The 23,146-nt window shown below is 47.3% G+C and overlaps 2 protein-coding genes across 7 annotated transcripts in view; both read right to left on the reverse strand.

Moving 5' to 3' along the window:
* The window catches only part of VWA2 (von Willebrand factor A domain containing 2), a 35,102-nt gene extending 19,954 nt beyond the window's left edge, over positions 1 to 15,148 (reverse strand). Inside the window, exons 1-5 of the mRNA XM_064144338.1 lie at positions 15,080 to 15,148; positions 8,381 to 8,439; positions 6,652 to 6,726; positions 5,322 to 5,455; positions 989 to 1,098 (exon numbers count right to left, since the gene is read on the reverse strand). Of these exons, the coding sequence (XP_064000408.1) occupies positions 989 to 1,098; positions 5,322 to 5,455; positions 6,652 to 6,726; positions 8,381 to 8,429 (368 nt within the window). The 5' untranslated portion in view covers positions 8,430 to 8,439; positions 15,080 to 15,148. The remainder of the gene's footprint in view (positions 1 to 988; positions 1,099 to 5,321; positions 5,456 to 6,651; positions 6,727 to 8,380; positions 8,440 to 15,079) is intronic.
* Positions 15,149 to 15,914: 766 nt separating this feature from the next.
* Positions 15,915 to 23,146, reverse strand: part of TDRD1 (tudor domain containing 1) — a 34,569-nt gene continuing 27,337 nt past the window's right edge. For all 6 annotated transcript variants that reach the window (XM_064144343.1, XM_064144341.1, XM_064144340.1 and 3 more), the window contains 4 exons: positions 21,672 to 21,839; positions 20,285 to 20,506; positions 20,073 to 20,119; positions 15,915 to 16,970 (listed from right to left, as the gene is read on the reverse strand). In XM_064144343.1, the coding sequence (XP_064000413.1) occupies positions 16,818 to 16,970; positions 20,073 to 20,119; positions 20,285 to 20,506; positions 21,672 to 21,839 (590 nt within the window). In that variant the 3' untranslated portion in view covers positions 15,915 to 16,817. The remainder of the gene's footprint in view (positions 16,971 to 20,072; positions 20,120 to 20,284; positions 20,507 to 21,671; positions 21,840 to 23,146) is intronic.

Below are 23,146 nucleotides of genomic sequence, written 5' to 3' on the forward strand. Positions count from 1 at the left end.
TTAACATTCAGAGAGAAAAAGGGTTTTCAGCTGAAAACCTGATCCTCTTGAGTTCAGCAGACACACATTTGCAGATATTACCAGAGAGCAGCTGTAGTGGCTCATCATCACCTCATAGGACAAAGAAAATTGTATCCACCAAAAAAAGAAGATGCACACTGTCCTGCCCCTGCTCAGGCATATGGGAATCCACACTCACTTTTCCCTGGAAACATGGAACTCAACCACCTGGCACAAACAGACAGAAAAACCTGCTAGGAGATCATGGAAAACTCTCTCTTGTTTAACACATTCTAGTAGGACACCAAAAACTTTCTTCCCTAGGAACTTGCACTGATAAAGACAGATCAGGCTGCACATTTCCAGCAGGCTGTGGATTATGGACCAGAGCTTTCATCCACCTCCATGGAACCACAGAATGTCAGGGGCTGGAAGGGACCTTGAAAGCTCATCCAGTCCAACCTCCCTGTAGAGCAGGATCACCTATACCAGATCACACAGGAATGCATCCAGGCAGGTTATGAACATGTCCAGAGAGGGAGACTCCACAGCTCCCCTGGGCAGCCTGTTCCAGTGTTCTGTCACTCTCACAGGGAAAAAAAATTCATCCTCATGTTTATATGATACTGCCTATGCCTCAGCTTCCACCCATTGCCCCTTGTCCTGTCTCAGGGAACACTGAGCCTCCTGGCACTCACCCTCTACATACTTATAAGCACTGATGAGGTCACCTCTCAGGCTCCTCTTTTCCAAGCAGCAGAACCCCATCTCCCTCAGTCTCTCCTCATAAGAGAGATGTTTTCTTCCCTTAATCATCTTTGTGGCTCTGTGCTGGACTCTCTCAAGCAGTTTTATGTCCTTTGGGAATCTTCCTCCTTAGAAGCACCAAGCTGGCATATGCATAGCAGAGATGGAGATGTCTGGACCCCAAACAACTCTCAGATATCATTCATAGCTCAGACAGAGAAAAGCTGTAAAATAAACTGACCTGAACACCACTCTTTGGATTCTCTCTTTCAGATCTTGTTTGGTTCGATATGAATCCAGGGAGAATTCAAGGCGCGGAGTTGAGCTAAACTGCATCATTCCCACACGGACCTAAACCAAAAAGTTAAAGAGCATGTATGAAAGGTTCCTGGCCTGCATCAGGAATGGTGTGGTCAGCAGGAGCAGGGAGGTCATTCTGCCCCTGTACTCTGCACTGGTTAGACCACACCTTGAGTATTGTGTTCAGTTCTGGGCTCCCCAGTTTAAAAGGGACATTGAGATGCTTGAGCGTGTCCAGAGAAGGGCAACGAGGCTGGGGAGAGGCCTTGAGCACAGCCCTATGAGGAGAGGCTGAGGGAGCTGGGATTGTTTAGCCTGGAGAAGAGGAGGCTCAGGGGTGACCTTATTGCTGTCTACAACTACCTGAGGGGTGGTTGTGGCCAGGAGGAGGTTGCTCTCTTCTCTCAGGGGGCCAGCACCAGAACAAGAGGACACAGCCTCAGGCTGCGCCAGGGGAGATTTAGGCTGGAGGTGAGGAGAAAGTTCTTCACTGAGAGAGTCATTGGACACTGGAATGGGCTGCCCGGGGAGGTGGTGGAGTCGCCGTCCCTGGAGCTGTTCAAGGCAAGGTTGGACGTGGCACTTGGTGCCATGGTCTAGCCTTGAGCTCTGCGGTAAAGGGTTGGACTTGATGATCTGTGAGGTCTCTTCCAACCCTGATGATGATGATACTATGATACTCTTTCAATCAGTTCACAGATTTGGGGAGACTCAACTGTCTGAAGGCAAGCTCTGGTCTTCCACACTGAGCCACACCAGCATTACCTATGCCTGCCATAAACAAGGCACAGAAGTTCATCTGCAAACAACGGGAGCCTCCGCTGCAGTTACAGGCAGCTCAGGATCTATCTTCATCCACTCAGAGCAGCCAGTAGCTTCAAGGACAGGAAGTTTACAAACAACACCTTTTGTACCAAGCCAGTTACACACCCTGCAGGCAACCTTTCCATTACTAAAAGCAGCCCCTTGAGCACAGGAGGCAGTACAAAGCAATTATTTTTCCACTACCTTTACTAAACTCACTCTGCAGTTGAAAATGCCTGAAAATGCAAACATTCCAAATCATCTGCACTGGGCAATGCATTCAGGATATTTCTCTGAAGCCTTACAAGAGGTTCTGTGGAATGTGACAACTCTGAAGGTGAGAAGGGTACTTGAGTACTGTGTTCAGTTCTGGGCCCCCCAGTTTAGGAGGGACATTGAGATGCTTGAGCGTGTCCAGAGAAGGGCGACGAGGCTGGGGAGAGGCCTTGAGCACAGCCCTATGAGGAGAGGCTGAGGGAGCTGGGATTGGTTAGCCTGGAGAAGAGGAGGAGGCTCAGGGGTGACCTTATTGCTGTCTACAATTACCTGAGGGGTGGTTGTGGCCAGGAGGAGGTTGCTCTCTTCTCTCAGGTGGCCAGCGCCAGAACGAGAGGACACAGCCTCAGGCTGCGCCAGGGGAGATTTAGGCTGGAGGTGAGGAGAAAGTTCTTCACTGAGAGAGTCATTGGACACTGGAATGGGCTGCCCGGGGAGGTGGTGGAGTCGCCGTCCCTGGGGCTGTTCAAGGCAGGATTGGACGTGGCACTTGGTGCCATGGTGTAGCCTTGAGCTCTGTGGTAAAGGGTTGGACTTGATGATCTATGAGGTCTCTTCCAACCTTGGTGATACTGTGATACTGGGTACTGCTTTTCAGTCTAGTCTATGTGAGAACTAACAGAAAGGCTAGAGGAAGGATGCTGAAACAACCAATCAAAGCTGCAAATTCTAAATGTTGCAGGGCCTTTTGGAAGTTAAAATCACCATTTCCCATCAGCATTTTTTCATCCAGGATATCTCTCACACTTCAGATCTCAGCTTACAGCCAGACAGCACAGGAAGCCTTCCACAGCCTGGCAATGCTGAGGAGGAGTTGATGAAAAGCTCGATGTGAGCCGGCAGTGTGCATGCAGAGCCAAGACAGTAACTGTGTGCTGGGCTGCATCGAGAGAAGTGTGGTCACCAGAGCAAGGGAGGGGATTTTACTCTGCTCTCCCGAGACCCACCTGGAGTACTGTGTGCAGTTCTAGAGCCCCCAGCACAAGAAGGACATGGAACTGTTGGAGCAAGTCTAGAGGAGGCCAGCAAGATGCTCAGAGGGCTGCAGCAGCTCTGCTATGAGGACAGGCTACAAGAGTTGGGGCTCTTCAGCCTGGAGAAGAGAAGGCTTCAAGGAGACCCTGGAGTGGCCTTCCAGTATCTATGGGGAGCCTATGGGAGGGCTGTGGAGGGACTATTTACAAGGTCTTGTAATAACAGGATGAGGAGTAACAAGCTTAAACTGGAAGAGCAGAAATGGATTTCAACTGGCAGAGGGGAGATTTAAACTAGGTGTAAGGATGAAGTTCTTTGCAGTGAGGGTGGTGAGACACTGGCAGAGGTTGCCCAGGGAGGTTGTGGCTGCTCCCTCCCTGGAGGTGTTCTAGGCCAGGTTGGATGAGGCCTTGAGTGACCTGTTCTTGTGGGAGGTGTCCCTGCCTGTGGCATGGGGTTGAGACTAGATGATCTTTGAGGTCACTTCCAACCTAAACCATTCTATGATTCTATGAGTCACCATCCATATGTGAGGCTTGGATCAGTGCTAGGTGGTTCAGGTTAAATGGACATTCCTTTTTCATTGCTCATAGTGAGTTGACTGAAGTATAGACCTTCTTCTAGAGACCAACACTGATGTAGACTCAGGCAGTGGAATCTGAACATATAATACTTGCAGCTTTGGTGGGCTGTAAATGTGAGGCCAGGCTCAGAACAGGAGTGGATCAGAAAGAACTTAGCATAGTGTTCTGATTAGAGTTAGAAGTGAACACTCAAACCAGGAGACACAACTGCTCATTCATCTTGGTACATTTTATGCCAGGTATCTGCAAAGATCAACTGCTTGGACTCCAGATGGCAGTCCCAGCTGGCCAGTCCTGATCTCTTCTCTCTGGTGAGCTCCAGCATCAAGTGCACTTCACCACTAGCAGGTGGGGATTCTGGTGACATCTTGGAGACCTATAGCTGTATACAGATCCCCAAACATCTCAGTGTACACCTGGTGCCTTGCAATGAACTCTTTCCCTTATGCTGTTTTGGCTTATTTTGGCACAGAGCCCTTCCAGAAGAGCAGAGGAAGTGGACTGTATCATTTACCTCTGTACAGAAAGGTGATTAACTTCCCAGAGACTAATCCCACCAATTTCCAGGGAAAAAAGAACAAAAAGTTACAACGATTTTAACCTATGAACATCTACATCAAAATAAAGATCACACACACAAAAAAAAAATCCCAAATCATAATCTTTAACTTTAAAGTCTTTTCTCAGGACAAAACTAGAGCTGAACCTGTACACACAAGAAGTGTCCTCCAACTCCACTGCCTCACAAACCTCTACTGCATCTTCCTGAAAAAAAAAAATCTGACCCCCTGGTAGCTGTTAGGTTGAATTTTGCAGTTGCTCCCAGGCTGTTATCACAGCTTGTAGTGGTTTGGGAATTACCCACCCCCCAAAAGGTTAGGAATTCACCCAGGCTAAACTCAGCCAGATGGAAGTTATGGAATGAAGCTGCGTTTATAACTTTGCACAACTCACAAGCCAACTACATACAGATATTTTACAACTATATACAAGTTAAAAGTAACACAGAGAGACAAGACCCCTTCCCAAGCAGCCAGACTGCCCAGGAAGGCTCCTGACCAAACCCCTTCTTTCTTTCCACGCTCTCCCCCTTACCTCAGGATGCCCCTTACATGCAGGGTGAGCTGGGGAAAGTCAGCAAGAGGTGTTAAAAGAAGAATAATTAGTTGAGTTACACAGAATCCAGGCAGAAGATTTAATATGGCAAAGGAGGCAGCCACAGACTGACACAGAATCCTAGAATCAACCAGGCTGGAAGACACCTCCAAGATCATCCAGTCCAACCTAGCACCCAGCCCTAGCCAGTCATCTAGTGCCATGGTCTAAGTGCCTCATGCAGGCTTTGCTTGAACACCTCCAGGGACAGTGACTCCACTACCTCCCTGAGCAGCCCATTCCAATGGCACATCACTCTCTCTGGGAAGAACTTCCTCCTACCTTATCTTTGTCTGTGTTCTTGCTTTTTAAGTCTAAGCAAAACCTTTGAGTGAAATAGACACTACTACTGTTTTATTTTCACAGCCAATGATCTAATTTCTCTCATTAAAATATTCCAAATGGCCTCAAACCAGCACACTGCTTTTCCACATGCTGCCAAGCTGCTTGAAACTAAAATGAGACGTTCCTGACACTCACCCTGTCTGGATGGATGTCGAAGGCATCACAGAGCTTGCTTGCAAAGTGCTTAGACCTTTCAAAGCTTCCTTTGCCAATGCTGTAGGAGCCATCCAAGACGAAAAGGACATCTAAGGAAGCAGAGCACTGCATCACTAGGAGAAAAAGATACACAAGGTGAGACTACCTTTTATCACTCTCTGGAAGCAGCCAGCCCAGACAAACGGGCTTAGTGAGGGCAGATGGGGGCAGTCCGGTGCCCACAACTCAAAATCCCCTGTGCTGGCTTGAAGCAGGGCCAGCTCAGCCCTCACAAGCTGCAAGACTTTCACCTTAGGTTCCCGGTCCCCAGCCTAACTTCATCAGTTCAGTGAAGGCACAGCAGCAGCATCTCTAGTGAGTCTGAAGAAGAGAAGACTGAGAGGAGATGTAATAAATGGATGCATTCCAGTGTGATCTGCTCTAAGTCATCCTGCTCTGGCAGGGGAGCTGGACCAGATGATCTTTTGAGGTCCCTTCCAGACCCTGACATTCTATGATTCTATGAAATACCTGATAGCTAGGTGTCAGGAGTAGGGGGACAGGCTCTTCTCACTTGCTCCCTGTGATAGGACAAGGAGCAATGAATATAAGCTGCAGCACAGGTTGTTTCACCTCAACACAGCCTGCAGCCCCCCAAAGGGCTCCTGGTGATATGTGCCAGTGAGAAATGTCCAAATACAGAACATCAGGAGGGAAAGTCTGAGCTGAAGACATAGTGCTATGAGATGGGGCCAGACAGCATGGCTGGCACAGGAAGAAGTGTAATATATCAGACAAAAGGAAAGAATAGCTAGCAGGAGAACACAAATAGCTAGCAGGAGAACAAACACATGATACAGTCTGGAAGAAACTGCCTGCATGTACACCAAGGGGGCTCTAGTGGAACATGGTCTGCTGGCCAGCCAGAGCCCAGCTGTCCCTGTTGACTGCATGGTAGCTTCACAGCCTGAACAAATCAGCCACGTGAGATCTGATCACAAATCAAGTCTGTAATTAAATGTGGCTCCTTAAGTCAGGATTGCTTGAAACAGGCTCTGAAGGAGAGGACAGAAACACCCAGCTGGTTGGCAAAGAGTCAATTTGGAAAAGATGGAGTAGGTCTCTGAAGAGCTAATGCCAATGAGGGGGAAAGTTGGGCTAGGGTAGAAGCAGCCACAATGCTGAGATTGCCAGAACACTGCTGGGGGCTTTACGGATTGAACTGAGGTCAATAGGCAAACATGATACACAAAAGTGAGTAGAAAAACCCAAACCAAGCAGATTGAAGGCACTCAGAAAGCAGATGACTTGTTTTAAAAGACAAACTTACGCTGGCCAGCAGCTGAGATCTTGTCAATCATCTCCTGGTCAGCATGAATTTCTTGTATACCCAGCACCAGAAAAACTGTGGGATCAAACAGACAATCCCATCAACACCAGAAACTGCCCTTAAAAAAAAAACAAAAACAATTAATTCATGCAGGCTTTAATCTACAGCAGCAAAAATGCTCTTTTGTTGTGTAGATTTCAGGCTCGTCAAAAAATCTGGTGACAGAGCAAAGAATCTACCTGGACTTCAGCACAGCCTTTGACACCCTCTGCCACAACAAGCTCCTGGCAAAGCTGGCAGCTTGTGACTTGGACAGATTCACTCTGACTTGGGTAAAGAACTGCCTGGAGGACCAGGCCCAGAGAGTGGTGCTAAATGGTGCCACACCTGGTTGGCAGCCTGGCACTAGTGGTGTCTCCCAAGGATCCATCCTGAGCCCAGTCCTGTTCAGTAACTTTGTTGATGATATGGACCAGAGGATTGAGTCCAGCGTCAGTGAGTTTGCAGATGACACCAAGCTAGGTGATCTGCTGGAGGGTAGGAGAGCCCTGCAGAGGGACCTAGACAGGCTGGATGGGTGGGCAGAGGCCAATGGGATGAGATTCAACAAGGCCAAGTGCAGGGTTCTGCACTTTGTCCACAACAACCCCAAGCATCACTACAGGCTGGGGACTGAGTGGCTGGAGAGCAGCCAGGAAGAAAGAGACCTGGGGGTACTGGTAGAGAGTAGGCTGAAGATGAGCCAGCAGTGTGCCCAGGAGAGCCAATGGCATCCTGGCCTGCATCAGGAACAGTGTGGCCAGTAGGACGAGGGAGGTCATTCTTCCCCTGTACTCAGCACAGGTCAGGCCACACCTTGAGTGCTGTGTCCAGTTCTGGGCCACTCAATTCAAGAGAGATGTTGGAGGTACTGGAACGTGTCCAGAGAAGGTTGAAGAAGTTGTTGAGGGGCCTGGAACACAGCCCTATGAGGAGAGGCTGAGGGAGCTGGGGTTGTTCAGCCTGGAGAAGGCTCAGGGCTGACTTCATTGCTGTCTACAACTACCTGAAGGCAGGTTGTAGCCAGCTGGCAGTTGGTCTCTTCTCCAGGCAACCAGCAACAGAATGAGGGGACACAGTCTCAAGCTGTGACATGGGAGGTATAGGCTGGATGTTAGGAGGAAGTTCTTCACAGAGAGAGTGATTGGCATTGGAATGGGCTGCCTGGGGAGGTGGTGGAGTTGCCATCCCTGGAGGTGTTCAGGAAAAGACTGGATGGGACACTTAGTGCCATGGTGTAGTTGATTGGACAAGGCTGGGTGTTAGGTTGGGCTGGATGATCTTGGAGATCTCTTCCAACCTGGTCAATTCTATTATCCATGGGAGAAAATTCCTTCTAGCAGGGACACAGAGAGCATGAAAAATGCAAAGGACCTGACTACAGTGCACAGGACAGTCCCTCTGCTCACCACAGGCAGGGATGCAGTGCTAGGCCAGGCTTCAGCTCCAAAACTTACAGTCACAAGCACTGGAGACATCAAAGAATTGCTTTTCCAATGTCAGTTTGACAGTTCATATACAGCCACATATGTTTGGATTCTCAGAAAAGCTCTTTCTCCAGGCATTATTTGCTCCCTTTCTGCATGAAACTATTTCAGAAGCCCCAATTCAGCTCTCATTCCTGAGAATGAAAAGCTCTAGTGGAGTCCAGACAGACATCACTGGTGCAAAATGACAGCTTTAAACATACCTTGGGAAAGCAGCAACGTGCAGATAGACTCAAAGGACAAGAGGCTCATGGTGACAAAACTGAAAGAAGGGGAAAAAAAAGAGAGAGAAGATTATTAAACCAGTTCTGAAGCCTCCTTGAGCTGATAGTCTCCTTCATGGTTGTCTCTTGTGATGAGTTCAGAAACACTTGATCTGAGGGACAAAAGCAATTCCTGCCCTGAGGAGAAGACAGATAGAATGAAAACAAAACTAAACTAACCAAAACCCACAGCACAACCATGCAAATGAGGGAATGATGGTAAAAAATATCTCCCTGCAGACTCATCTCCTTCCTTAGCAAACTGGAGAAAGCAGGCTTCACAGTGGAGTGAGAGGCTGACCAGCCTCCTCTCCTTCCCTACATGGCAGCTTGAACCTCTACTTTTCTTCCTCATTTCCTCTCTCCAAGTCTTTCCTCTCCACTGCATCTCCCTTTCAGAGATGAGTCTCACTAAAGCCCCTCCACTGTCCTTTGGGAGCAGGTGGAGAGCCCACTGCAACTCCTTTTGGGGTTCACTGAGCACAGGGTAGAGCCACATCCCCTCAACCCCACCATCACCTGGGGCTCTGACTGAGAGGTCCTTGCTGAGGAGCACAGCTAGGAGGAACCTGTCCCACAGTGCTTGCCCTGGCCAGTGCTGATTCCCCTCCTCATCACAGGACTCCAACACTCAGCCAGAGGCTCTTTCATGCCATATGTTTTCCAAGGACTGGCTTTCTGGGGAGATGCTTCTATGAATGTGTCCATTTTCTGCTCATTTTTCCTTTGAGCTCAGCAAGGCTGCCAACACATAGTAGGTGGACTTCAGTGACACTTAAAAAAGAATGTCCAGATTTAGACTAAGCATGTCTGGCAGAGGCCTTGGCTTTCTATTTAAAACATGGTTATTTGTTTTCTTCCCTCTGGATGAAAAGCTCTGGGTGCCCTCACTTGAGTAAATCTGACCACACTGACAATGGGTCTCTGCCTCTCCTACAGCAAAAGCAGATATTCATATAGTTAACAACAAACTGTCTCCCCTTTCACTTAACAGTGGGGGAGAAGACAGAAAAGATCACAATGCACATTCACTAAAGTATGTTCTTCAGAAGCCAAGTGAGACTGCAACTATAACTCTTCTTTCCTTCAGCACTGCTCTGTCTGCTATGGCACTGTCTTGCTGAGGGGAGCCCACTGCTAGGGCCCATCTGACACTTAGGTAGGGAGAGATGAGGCCAGATTTGCTGTTCCCTCTTTCAGTCTCTCTCAGCCTGTTTTCCACAAGTAAATTTCACTTTTGTTTTCTTACCCCTGTTTGGAGGCAGTAAGTCACCTCTCACGGGACCTCCAAGGATCCTCTCTGCCCATCATGCAAAAACTGAAGGGGAGCAGAGGATGACAGAAAAATGTTTAACTTCCCCTTATATACCAGAAATTTCAGTCTAAAAACTTTTGGCAGTACTCTTCTCAATGTGGTAAACAAGACCAAATTTCCATAAGATGAAGATGAGATTTCCCTAAGATGTTCTGCAAAATCAGCTGATTTATTCACCCCCCTGGTTCTGTAAGTGAGCAACAGTTTTGACAGGATCTTTTCCCCCCATGGAGTAAGGGCTCCTGTACATAAAGAGATCTTGATCATGCAGCAGTGCTCACATGGGGTACTGTCAAAATCAACACAGTGCAGATCAGGTCCTGTACAACCCACAAAATACAGAACAAAAGACACTTGCCTGAGCCAAGAGTTTGTGCTGAACTTAGGGTGCAGTTTGTTCTGACAGAAGTGCTCAGGCTACTGACTTTGCCTGTGGCTACAGCAGTGGAATTGTCTCTCTGAGAGTCTCATATGCTTTATCTTTTGCTGGATGCTACATGCAAGACCACCTAAGGGAGTCAGAGCCTGCTTCAGCGTTGCTAGCACTCAGCACTTGCTTGCAGCAGCAAGAAAGAACTATTCCATGGAGTGGCTGAGGAAAGGTGCACAGAGATCTGTGAGAACTTGGTGTCTTAGGATGAACCAATAGCAGCATAAAAAACACAACTATGCAAACAATATGGTTGTATGGAGGTTATGAAGGAATGCAGACAACATGGTCATGCACTCTGCTGAGAACCACATTAAAGGCTATGGGTTCCAGTGCAATTACTGTAATCGTCCCCTGTGGCTGCCCTGAGCTGGCCAAATTTGAGAAAGCCACAGCTGGGTGCCTGGCTGAGAGCCTCACTTGTATTGCCTCAAACCAGCCAGAAACATCTACACCTGAAAGTGGATCAACTGCTACCCACAACAGCAGGTGTGAATGGTTCCCCAATAATGAAGCGGGAGAGTATGCCAAAGCTTGCACCTCCCAAGCAGGCAGCTTCCTTGCGTGTTATCAGCAAGACAACATCTTGTTGCCATCATGCCCCAGCAATACGTTTGTTCAAGAACTCCTCAGAGGGACAGGAAGACTTCAGGTTTGTCATTTCATCCCACAAGATTAAAAAAATGAAATGCTGTCATTTCACTTACTGGTAGCACTATGAGGCTCCCCTGCATGTGCCCCCAGCAGTGCCAGAAGGCACACATGCCATCTGCAGCAGATCACTAAGGAGTGGAGGTTGTCCTTGCCCCTTCTTTTGCCATTAATATATTTAAAGAAACACTTTTTTATTCTCCTTAGCAGCAGTGGCCAGCCTAAGTTCCAAATGGGATTTTGCCTCTCTATTTTTTTTCCTACAAGACCCAGCAACATCCTTGAACTCTTCCTGGGATACCTCCTCTTTTTTCCAAAGGTGATACACCCTCTTATTTTTTCCTTAATTCCCTTGGAAGCTCCTTGCCCATCCAGTCTGGCTGTCTCCCTCGTTGGCTCATCTTCCAGCACAATGGCACAGCCTGCTCTTGAAGTAGGTCCAACCTTCCTGGACCCCTTTGTTTTTAAGGGCTGTTTCCCAAGGAACACTCTGAGTTACTTCCTTAAATAGGCCAAAGTCTGCCCTTTGGAAGTCCAGTGTGGAGGTTCTGTTGATGCCCCTCCTGGTTTCACCGTATACTGAAAACTCTATAGTTTCATGGACAGTGGTCCCCAGGCAGCCTCCAACCACCACATCCCCTACCAGCCCCTCTCTATTTGTGAAGAGCAGGTCAAGCAGGGATGCACCTCTGGTATGCTCACCTAACAGCTGAGACAAGCAGCTGTTCTCCATACACTCTAGGAACCTTCTGGACTGCCTCTTCTCTGCAGTATTACAGTCCCAGCAGATGTCTGTCAGGTTAAAGTCACCCACAAGAACAAGGGCAGGTGATCTTGAGGCAGTCTCCAGCTGCTTAAAGAATAATAAATCATCCTCTTCTTCCTGGTTGGGTGGTCTGTAACAGACTCCAAACAGGACGCCAGCCTTGTTGGCTTTCCCCTTCATTCTTACCCATAGGGACTCAACTTGATCATCCTTAATCTCCACCTCCATGACATCCAGAGCATCCCTAATATACAGGACCACTCCTCCACCCCTTCTCCCTCCCCTGTTTCCCCTGAGGAGTCTGTAGCCATTGATTGCAGAACGTTTCTGTGACAGCACCGACATCATAGTTTTCCTCTTGTACCAAGGCTTCCTGCTCCTCTTGTTTGTTACCCATACTGCATGTACTAGTGTACATATACTTCAGCTGGGCTGCTGGTTTTCTCCTATCTCTGGCCTACCAAGCTCAGCCTCTTTCTGTTTGTCTCTAGTACTGTTGTGTTTAACCCCCTCCCCCTTCCAGACTAGTTTAAAGCCCTTTCAACAGGCACTGCCAGCTCATGTGTCAGGATATTTCTCCCCCTCTGAGTCAGCTGTACCCCACCCTGTTGTTAGCAGATCCAGGGCCACGTAAAGTTGCCCAAAAGCAAAGAACCCAAAATGTTGTTGGTGGCCCCAGCCTCTGAGCCACTTGTTAATCAGGTATGAGTTCCTGTTGCGCTCAGCATTGCGCCCTGCGACTCCGAGTACTGATGAAAATGATCTGTGCCCCCAGTTCCCTTCAGAAGGGAATCACCACCACCAATTACTCTCCTCTTTTTCTTTTGGGTACAAGTTCTGATGCAAGGAGAGCAACTGATTTGCTTTAGTCAACTCCCCAGATCATGTTACTTCTGCCTCTGAAACCACCTCACCCTCAACCTCTAGTGCCCCATATCTGTTGTGCAAGGGCAACTGAGGGGATCTGGAAGGAGTTTTTCCCTTGCACCTTGTGACTGGCACCTGTGTCCATTCTTCCTTGTTTCTTGGGTCACCTCCCTTTGCTAAGGGGGTCTGCAGAGCCTGCTGCAATAAATCTAACTCCCTTTCACATTCCCTTTTGGGATTCAATCCCCTTTTTAGATTCAGTTTAGTTCTCAGAGTATGAGACATGATGCCAAGACAGAACTACAGAATGGTTTAGGTCGGAAGTGACCTCAAATGTCATCTAGTTCCAACCCCCTGCCACAGACAGGAACACTTCAAACAGAATCAACCAGGTTGGAAGATCATCCAGTCCAACCTAGCACCCAGCCTTGTCCAATCAGCTACACCATGACACTAAGTGCCTCATACAGGCTTTTCTTGAACACCTCCAGGGGTGGCGACTCCACCACCTCCCTGGGCAGCCCATTCCAATGCCAATCACTCTCTCTGTGAAGAACTTCCTCCTAACATCCAGCCTATACCTCCCATGGCACAACTTGAGGCTGTGTCCCCTCGTTATGTTGTTGGTTGCCTGGCAGAAGAGACCGACCCTCTCCTGGCTACAACCTGCCTTCAGGTAGCTGTAGACAGCAACAAGGTCATAGAATAGAATCATAGAATCAACCAGGTTGGAAGAGACCTCCAAGATCATCCAGTCCAACCTATCACCCAGCCCATACCAATCAACTAGACCATGGCACTAAGTGCCTCATCCAGTCTTTTCTTGAAGACCCCCAGGGACGGTGCCTCCACCACCTCCCTGGGCAGCCCATTCCGATGCCAATCACTCTCTCTGTGAAGAACTTCTTCCTAACATCCAGCCTATACCTACTCTGGCACAACTTGAGACTGTGTCCCCTTGTTCTATTGCTGGTTACCTGGGAGAAGAGGCCACCCCCCACCTGGCTACAATGCCCCTTCAGGTAGTTGTAGACAGCAATAAGATCACCCCTGAGCCTCCTCTTCTCCAGGCTAAACAACCCCAGCTCCCTCAACCTCTCCTCATAGGATTTGTGCTCCAGGCCCCTCACCAGCTTTGTTGCCCTTCTCTGGACATGTTCCAGCACCTCAACATCTTTCTTGAATTGAGGGGCCCAGAACTGGACACAGGTCACTCCAAGCCTCCTCCTCTTCTCCAGCCTAAACAACCCCAAATGATGTTCCTGATCATCTCATACCTGGCCCCTTTTTACAAAGCTAACCCAAATTCACATTATTCTCCTGCTGCACCTCTGTGAGCTCTGGGGACAAGCCACAGCCTGGGAATTTCCCCCATGGCATCACTCCAGCAAACACAAACAAGCTGCTACCTGCATGCATTTTCAGTACAGCAGTCTGTCGGCCCTTCCTAAAGGAGTTTTAGGAAGTGAGACTCTTCCATGGGTTTGCTTTGGGGTTGGGTTTTGTTTTCAGAATTCTGGCAGAGTCAGAAGAGATTCTTTTAAGTGTACTTATTTGTCTTTAGGTCTTCTTGGAAGAGTAACTAGCACAGAGTGAAGACGATGTGGTTAACCACCCCAGCATGCTGCATGAGCAGTGGGTCTCAAGCACAGCCCTCTCTGAAGAAGGTGGGAAAATGTATATGGGGTTTTATCTCCAAGTGATGCCTCATCTTTACTACACAAAATTAAATAAGCAAAATTGAAGTTAAGTTAGCAGAAGACCCCATGAAACAAATTTTTACCATTTCCAGATCACATTTTAAATGCCTGTTCACATTTTCTCAGGTAACTTGGAAGCAGGGTCCTGCCCTGTTTACTTTTCACTCCAAGCCACTGGGGAAGGCATCTTCATCGTCCTAACACAGGTGGAAACCAAGATATAGAGAGGTAAAGGGACTTGCTCACAGGTGTTTGAATCTGTGGTGCAATCAGGAGCCAGACCAGAATCTTCCTCTAGCCGTTACTACCGCATCAGGAAAAGAGCTACTCTAGTGAAGTGCCTGAGCATATTAGACCTATCGTTCCAGGTCCTTCAGCTTCTACTTGGTCAAGATTTAATCTAAGTCGTCCTTGTGCCCGCTGCAGAGAGGCTTTGCTGCGGGAACGCCTGCCCCGGCAGCTTCAGCCTGGCCGCACCCCGAGCCTGCCGTTTTCAACACTGCGGCGTGGGCTAGAGCTGGTGGCGTGGACTTTCTGGTTACATTTTGTCACTCGAACTGCTAAATCCTGTCTACCGAACCCAAGAGCAAAGCTCAAGCCCTCAAAGCCACTGTGCAACTGGACCAAGAGGCTGAGCACACAGAGGCTCGGGCTCTCCCTGCCACGGGTACCAGGTCTTCTCCTGATATGGGACTGGATCCCAGTGGAGTAACAAGGGTTTTGCATGGCTTCAGCCATCACCTCCCTCGTTCCTAACCACCACACAGGCTTTGCCCCGCCTGCCGCAGAAGGGCTGTCCGCCGACCCTCCGCTTTTCCCCAGCACCTCTCGGAGGGGCCGGGAGGAGCTCCGCCGCTGCCCCGAGGCAGGCGGGCCCGCCACGACCGAGGGCCCCGACCCGGAGACTCACCTTGCTGCGATCACCTCCTCGTCCCGCTCAGCAGCCGGCCCGGACGCTCTGCCCGGGCTCCGCGCTCCCGGCCAGCCGCGGAGGAGACAGCAGCCCCCGTAAAGCCGCAGCAGGCGGAGGAGGAGCAGCCGGGCGGGGGCTGCTCCCGACGCGCTCGCCCCCTCTGCTTCGCCGCGGGACCGGGAGGGTTGCTCAGCCCCCACCGCCGGCCAGGGAGCGCACCGTCAGCCACTCCTCTTTCCCGAATGGTCCCAAACCTCTAAGCCAAAGCTCTCAGATATTACCAACTAAAAAAGTTGAATTGCGTTTTACCTTTTCTCTGCAAGAGTTTATACTGCCTAGCCCTCGTACACCCGATGAGTTTGCAATCAGCCTCCTTCACGTTTGGATTTATATTGGCTTCACCTGCGGCAGCCTCTTTCCTCCACCTGCATCACCTCGTGCCATGAGGCCTCGGGGGGAACGACCCAGGCACACCCATACAGCACTAGGTTCCATTTAGGAATCACGCGTTTGTGCATTCAACAAGAGACAGCTGGTCAAACCAACCCTTCTGGCCTGCACAGAGCTCAACAGGCTTGCAGGCAACCTCCAGAAGCAAAATCACAGACTGCAAGTGGTTTTGCACCATCGACACGCATAAAATCATTCAGTAGTCAACATCTTTTGAGACTTTTCCCTAATGCTTGTCTTTCCCCAGAAAGCTGTTTGCCACAATCACACCTACAGCACCTGGAAGAATTAGTTTGAAAACCCTAGGGGGTCTGGGATTTGTTTGTTTCGCTGGTTCTATTTGGTTGTAGCTAAAAAACAAATGTGCAGCTACAGGAGGAGAAAATAACTACACAGGTTTATATTCTTTGAGAAGGGGGAGCTGGATGAAGTTATTAATTGATACATTTCCTAAAAATAAACTGGAATTTAAGTATGTAAAGATTATTCCACTAACAGAAGCTAGATCCCATTCCTAGATCAGTATCCCGTCCTCTGCTTGCCCCTCCTTTTCTCCAGTAAGGGACACAGTGCCTAGCATGTGGGTTGACCCTGTGAACAGCCCTTACCCTTGAAAGCTGAGCAGTGCAAAAACTCAACAGCAAGGGTAAAGGGCCGAATGCCACTTAGATGTTCCCCTTGACCACTCCCAAGGGTCAGCTGTACTGCAGGGAGAAGGCACAGCTGATCACTGTTATACAAACGCGTTGCTCACTTGGTGTGCAAGTATCTCTTAAGTTTTCTGAAGGTACTAAGAGGTGAGGTGGTGTCAAATTCACTCTTAAGAGTTGGAAAGCAGACTGCAAGACTTCACAAATTCAAGCCTCAAGACAGCACTGACTTCCAAAAACACTACAGCACAGGAACCTGATAGGTTTAACCTGTGCAAACACTGGTAACTGGGGATTGGTCCTTTTCAATTTTCTCCAGGATAGCAACAGGCACTGCCACTGCTCCTGCTACACACCAGGCCTCAAGGAATTCAATTTCCTGTCCTGGGCCTTGGCACCTGACAGAGGGGATGTCTAACCCATTCTGGGTCAGCAGTTCCCAGATGGCCTTTGCTGCCGAGCCCACCCCACCCACCAATATGTCATCTGTATGTTGACAAATGACAATGCCTTCTGGGACCAGAAGTGCAGCCAGTGGATTGTGGGCGATTGTAGGACAGTGTTTATAGCCCCTGGGGTAAGCTATTAAAAGAGTACTGAATCCTCTACCAGGTAAAAGCAAACTGAGGCTTGTCCTAGTCCCTCAGTGGAATCATGAAACACTCGTCCCAGACATCCATGGAATACATGCACATGTAGTGTTCCAACAGTTTATTCATTTCAGCAAATCCACCTGGATTCCCATAGTTGTTTAACAGGAAGAAGAGGATCCGTTCATGCTTTTTAAGCTGTGGAGGAAGCAGAAAGAATTAGAAATAGATAATTCTGTTTTTAAAGGGCTGGTTTCAGACTCGGGTAGATCCCAAAGTCTTGTATTAGTTCAATGAAGAGACAGATCACTTCTGCTGTAAAAACATTCTGGAGGGAGAAAAAGCCAGCAAAACTGTAGGTGACTTCCCCATACCTCCCCACACACATCTCTTTTTTATGTTCTCCTGGAAAATAAACTTCCTTGAACCAAACTGATAAAATACTCAAATGAGGACCAAGGTGAGCATCTTATATTTGGTTACTCACATGTGACTATCTTCTATGTTTTTAGTTATATTGGAATCTTCTCCTTGGCTATCAGAAGACTTTAAGCCAAACTTACCCAAGGCAGGATGGCAGAAAACAGCAAGTGGCCAAACTGAAGTCAGAAAGGACATTAGGGAAATCAAACTAGAAGATCAAATAGATCTAGAATTGGAGAGGGAAGGGAAAGTGACATACAACAGCCTGCAGTGGGATAGAGAAATGGGCCACATTCAGAAGCAGCATAGCTTCACTGACTGCAACGCCACTGAGCTGCTAGTAACTATGCTTCCTGTGAAGCAGTAAAAGTCTAAATGACCTCAGACAAAAAGGCTGTTTTCCTGCCTCTAAAATATCATGGTGCATTATTTTTGCTTTTGACCTTGCTGCTTCTGGCTGAGGAAAGAGGATGAAGTTCAAACCACCCTTGAAAGGAGCTTGTCTTTAAAATCCAAAATATTGCTTGTTCCATTGACAAAGATCCTTACTTTGAGAAAGGCTGATGCATCTTTTCTGATATATTTTCAGTTACTTCTAGTAAATTGGAGTTTTAGTTTCTCATAAATAAGAATACATTTTTAAAGAGAGAAAACTTTAAACCAGAAAGCTTTCAAAATTACAAGAACATGCCAGATCTGTACAGAATTTGTGCTAGTTTGAGGCAAATTGGAGTATTTAATGAGAGGAATTAAATTATAAGCTGTGGAAAGAAAACAATGGTGATGTGTACTGCACCCACAGGCTTGCCAAGATGTATAAAAACAAGAACAAAAACATAGATAAGACAGAGTGTTTGTGTGTGTCTCTGTTGGTGCCTGTGTTTCTCCCTGGGCTGCTTCTGTGTACCTAATCCTTCTGCTTCTAACTACCCTAGCTGATCCTCCAAACTCACCTTGCATATAAGGTATACTCTGGGGTAAGGGTAGAGGGGTGGAAAGAAGGTGGAAGGGTGATTGGGAGCCCCTCCTGGGGACTCTAATTTCTGGGAGGGGTATTGTGTTTCTGTATTACTTATAACTTCTATATTTCTGTACAGACCTGCAAATATTGTAAATATAGAAAAGTCACAGAAAAAGTCATAGAATGGTTTAGGTTGGAAAGGACCTCAAGGATCATCCAGTTCCAACTGCCTGTCATAGGCAGGGACACCTCCCACTAGAACAGGTTGCTCTTGGCCTCATCCAACCTGGCCCTGAACACCTTCAGGGAGGGAGCATCCACAGCCTCCCTGGGCAACCTGTGCTACTGGTTCAATACCCTCACTGTAAAGAAGCTCTTCCTAACATGTAGTTTAAATCTCCTCTCTTAAAGTTTAAACTCATTACCCCTTGTCCTGTTATTACAAGGCCTTGTAAATAGTCCCTCCCCAGCCTTCCTGTAGGTCCCCTTCAGATACTGGAAGGCCACTGCAAGGTCTCCTCAAAGCCTTCTCTTCTCCAGGCTGAAGAGCCCAAATTCTCTCAGCCTGCCCTGACGGCAGAGATCTGCTTGTATATTGTGCTAAGCTGTGAATATAAAGCTTAACTTCCAGCTGGCTGAGTCTAGTCTGGGTGATTTCATAAGAGCTGGGGGGGCAGGTAACTCCCAAACTATCACAGATTTTTTTTTTCCAAAGGGAAAAAGAACCCCAAACTATCTTGTGACTGGCAAACACTCTTACAAATACCGGTATTTTACTGAATACAGATTTTCAGCTTGAACTCCAAGACTGAAATCATGGCACCTACTTAACCTCTTCTACCTGAAATTCTCAGACATGCAGCTGTACATACAGCAAAACACAGCCCTATTACTGGAAAGAATCCAGCTACCCTCTGTCCAAATGACAGAGTTCATGCAAAGCACTGCAACTACCTTTACAGACAAAAGTAATGCTCCTGAGCCTTCATACTCTAGAAAAACAAAAAACCAAAGACATATGAGGGTTGACCTGCTGGAAAGCAGCTCTGCAGAGAAGGACTCGGGAGTCCTGGTGAACAAATCAGCAATGTGCTCCTGTGGCAAGAAGACATATGGTCTTCTGGAGTGCCTTGAGAACAGTGTGACCAGCAAGTCAAGGGAGCTCCTCCTTCTCCTCTGCTCTAACCTGGTGAGGCCACATCTGCAGTACCGGATCCAGTACTGGGTTCCCTTGTTTAAGGGACAAACTACTGAAGAGAGTCCAGTGGAGAACTACAAAGATGACTGGGGGACTGGAGCATCTCTTATAAGGAAAGTTTGAGAGTGCTGGGGCTGTTTAGCCTGGAGATGAGAAGACTGTGAGGGGACTTCAAGTGGTAGTCAAGAGGATGGGGCCAGATATTTTTCAGTGGTGTCCAGTCGTAGGACAAGTGACAACAGGTGCTAACTAGGACAAAGGAAGTTCTACATAAACAGAGGAAATTTATTTTGGGGGTGAGGGAGCAATGGAACAGGCTGCCCAGCAAGGTTGAGGAGCCTCTTTCTCTGAGGACTTTCAAAACCTGCCTGGACGTATTCCCGTGCAGCCTGATCTAGGCAAACCTGTTTTAGCAGGGGGGGTTGGACTAGATGATCTCAAGAGGTCCCTTAAAACTCCTACCATTCTGTGATTCTTTATGGCAAAACACAGACTAATAAAGTCTCTGTGATCTATACACTATTCTCCCTCAGTTTCAGGATACTCTAAATATCACCATGTTCAAAACTGAGAAAAGGCATCAAGATACTGACTTAGCCTATTCTCACTGTTTTGGAGCCTCAATCTCCCTACTGCCATTTGCTTTCCACACAGAGTTTCTTTTAAATTCTGGAAACATAAGAAAAATAAAGCAAGAATTGCTTGAACTGAATCTTACTTGCACTTTTAATTCTGCACAGCAGCATTTGGTCTCAGCTCCATTGCCTGCAAAACACAAAGCAAGTGAATGGGCAAAATACAGATGGCTTCAGCTTCCTGAATTTCAGAGCTGGGGTGTGCAATTCTCTAAGACTTTTCCTTGGGCACCCCACGTGCCCCTGGTTTAAACTTCAAATTGCATATTTGAAGTAACTAAGTAGAAATAGGTACCATGATGTTTAGTAGGTGAGTTCTCAGTGCTGCGGGATTTGACCAAATCTTCCATGACCACTTTGTCAGCTACATCCAGACTACCAGTTTCACAGTGTTTCTCCACTGTTACTAAATAAGCATTTCCAGTAGTCCCCTTCATTGTAATTTTGACACATTTGTTCAGTAACATTTCTTTCAACTTGTCAAGTGACAATAGAGACCAATCAACTTTCTCTGTACCTGCAAAAAAAAGTAAAACAGCACAATCAGGTTTGCTCTGTAAAGGATTACTTTATGGCATGACTTGAATATTACAAATAACAGAATAGAATCACAGAATGGTTTAGGTTGGAAGGCACCTCAAAGATCATCCAGTCCCAAACCCCCGCCATAGGCAGGGACACCTCCCACTAGGAACAGGCTGCTCAAGGCCTCATCCAACCTGGCCTTTGAACACCTCCAGGCAGGGAGCATCCACAACCTCCTGGGCAACTTGTGCCAGTGTCTCACCACTCTCAGTGCAAAGAGCTTCTTCCTAACATCTAGTTTAAATCTCCCCTCTGCCAGTTTAAAGCCATTCCTCCTCATCTTGTCATTACAAGACCTTGTAAATAGTCCCTCCATAGCCCTCCTGTAGGCCCCCCTCAGATACCCGAAGGCCTCTACAAGGTCTCCTCAAAGCCTTCTCTTCTGCAGGCTGAACATCCCAACTCTTGTAGCCTGTCCTCATAGCAGAGCTGCTGCAGCCCTCTGAGCATCTTTGTGGCCCTCCTCTAGACTTGCTCCAATGCCATCACTGCTGTTGAAAAAATGCTATTAAGTTTTCCTAACAAAACTAGCTGTAGAATACAAACCATTTAACTAAAACTATCCTTTCTGAAACAGCTTTCACAGTAGTAATCAGTAGAGTATTCCACAGAATGGATCTCAAAGATCAGCCAGTCCAACCTTGGAACCAGTACTAAAAATGTCAACATGAGACCATGGGTCTAAGCACCAGGTCTACACACTGCCTGAACACCTCCAGAAATGGTGGCTTCACCAGTGCCCTGAGCAGACCATTCCAATGTCCGAGAACCCTTTTAGCAAAGAAACACTTCCTAACATCCAGCCTAAACTTCCCCTGGTGCAGTTTGTAACCATTTTCTCTAGACCTGTCACTTGCCATCAGGGAGAAGAGGCTGGTATCCTCCTCTCAGGCAGCTGCACAGAGCAATAAGGTCTCCCCTCAGCCTCCTCTACTCCAGGCTAAACAACCCCAGCTCCCTCAGACTCTCCCTGTAGGTCATGTGCCCTTCATCTCATTGATAAGTAGATCATCATGTTATTTATGACCATTAAAGAATGAGCACCACAATCAGAACAGGTACAGATTGTATAAGAAAACCAAACTTTTTTTTTTTACCTGCTAGTGAACATACAATTGTCTGAAAAGGCAGCTTTAAATGGGAATCAGCGATTGGCAGAAGCTCTGAAAATGGCAAAGTGTCTGTGTTGCCACAGTCTGCTAACAGAACTTTCACCACAGACTGAGACACTTTGAGAACAACAGCTCTGTACCAATGGCCATCACCTGAAAAGATTGGGACAAGAAGCATCACATGTAATGTACCATCTTATAAACACAGCTTACCCCAAGAACAAGAATCTCTATAGGTTTTTCCAGGAATCTTTAAATACTTTGGTATTTCCCACAGAGCACATGACAAGAAGCAAGCCCACTGCTCTATTCACCTAATATATTCCTCTACTCTGCCTTGTTTTGTTTGGGTTAGTACGGGGTTGGTTTGTTTGGGGTTGCCTTGTGCTGTTGTTTGTGTTTGTTGTTGGATCTTTGGGTTTTTTGTTTGTTTTGTGTGGTGAGTTTGAGAAATTACATACTTTGCCCCAAATAAAATTTACCAGACCAGCTCAGACAGCTCGGAAGTAAGATAAAGTTGTATTTTACAGCAAGCTAAATTTACAAGCGCATATACAAAAAGTATTCACAATTATATATATTTATGTACAATTTAGAAATAACAGAGAAATTTAATCCTCCCCTCCATGGGCAAAGAAAGCCCTGAAGGGGTCAACACCACCACCTTCTCTCTCTGCAGACAGAAAACAAGCAAGGCTTCATGTGTTATCATAAAAAGGTTAGTACACAGTGTGCAAGAGTCAGAGAGGTGAAGGTCTAGCCTTGAGCTCTGTGGTAAAGGGTTGGACTTGATGATCTGTGAGGTCTCTTCCAACCCTGATGATACTGTGATACTGTGAACAGCCACAGAGCCAGTGCCCAACAGCCAAGAGAGTGAGAACTGTTTCTAAATTGGCTTTTTACACCAATTCGCAAGCCAATGAATGATACAGACTTTACTTTCCTTTTACAACCAATGGCCTGCTCATTCAAAAGAATGTCTAGAAAGTTCCTCTCTCGTTTATAAATTTAGACCCAAACCAGTGTTAACTCTTAAACTGCTACATTTTGTCTTTTGTGAGCTGTTATCTGACCTAGAACCCAGTTCCATTTTTAGCACTTAGCCAGTTCTCCTGTAACAATTCACATGCAGTCAACATTTGAGTCCACACTATTGTTTTCAAAAAGAAAGCAAACACGGAGCTTATATAACATCAGAGTAGTTTCATTTGTGAAAAACTCAGGCAATAACTTAAGTTTCCTTGCTTTTAAGAGTACTTTTGACTTGAACTAACAGTTTGCTAAGCCTGGACAGCATGCTAGGCTAACAAAGTTGACCAACAAGTTATCACAGCCAGTGCCACCATCCTGTACTTGCACAAAGCAACAAGAGAAAAGATACCCAGGCAACCACAAACAAGAAGATGGTCTGTACAGATTCAAGTGCACTATTGCTCTGCCATGGATTTCGTGCCTCCACA

The sequence above is a fragment of the Pogoniulus pusillus genome, chromosome 6 (assembly GCF_015220805.1).
Source record: "Pogoniulus pusillus isolate bPogPus1 chromosome 6, bPogPus1.pri, whole genome shotgun sequence".
Taxonomy (NCBI): Eukaryota; Metazoa; Chordata; class Aves; order Piciformes; family Lybiidae; genus Pogoniulus; species Pogoniulus pusillus.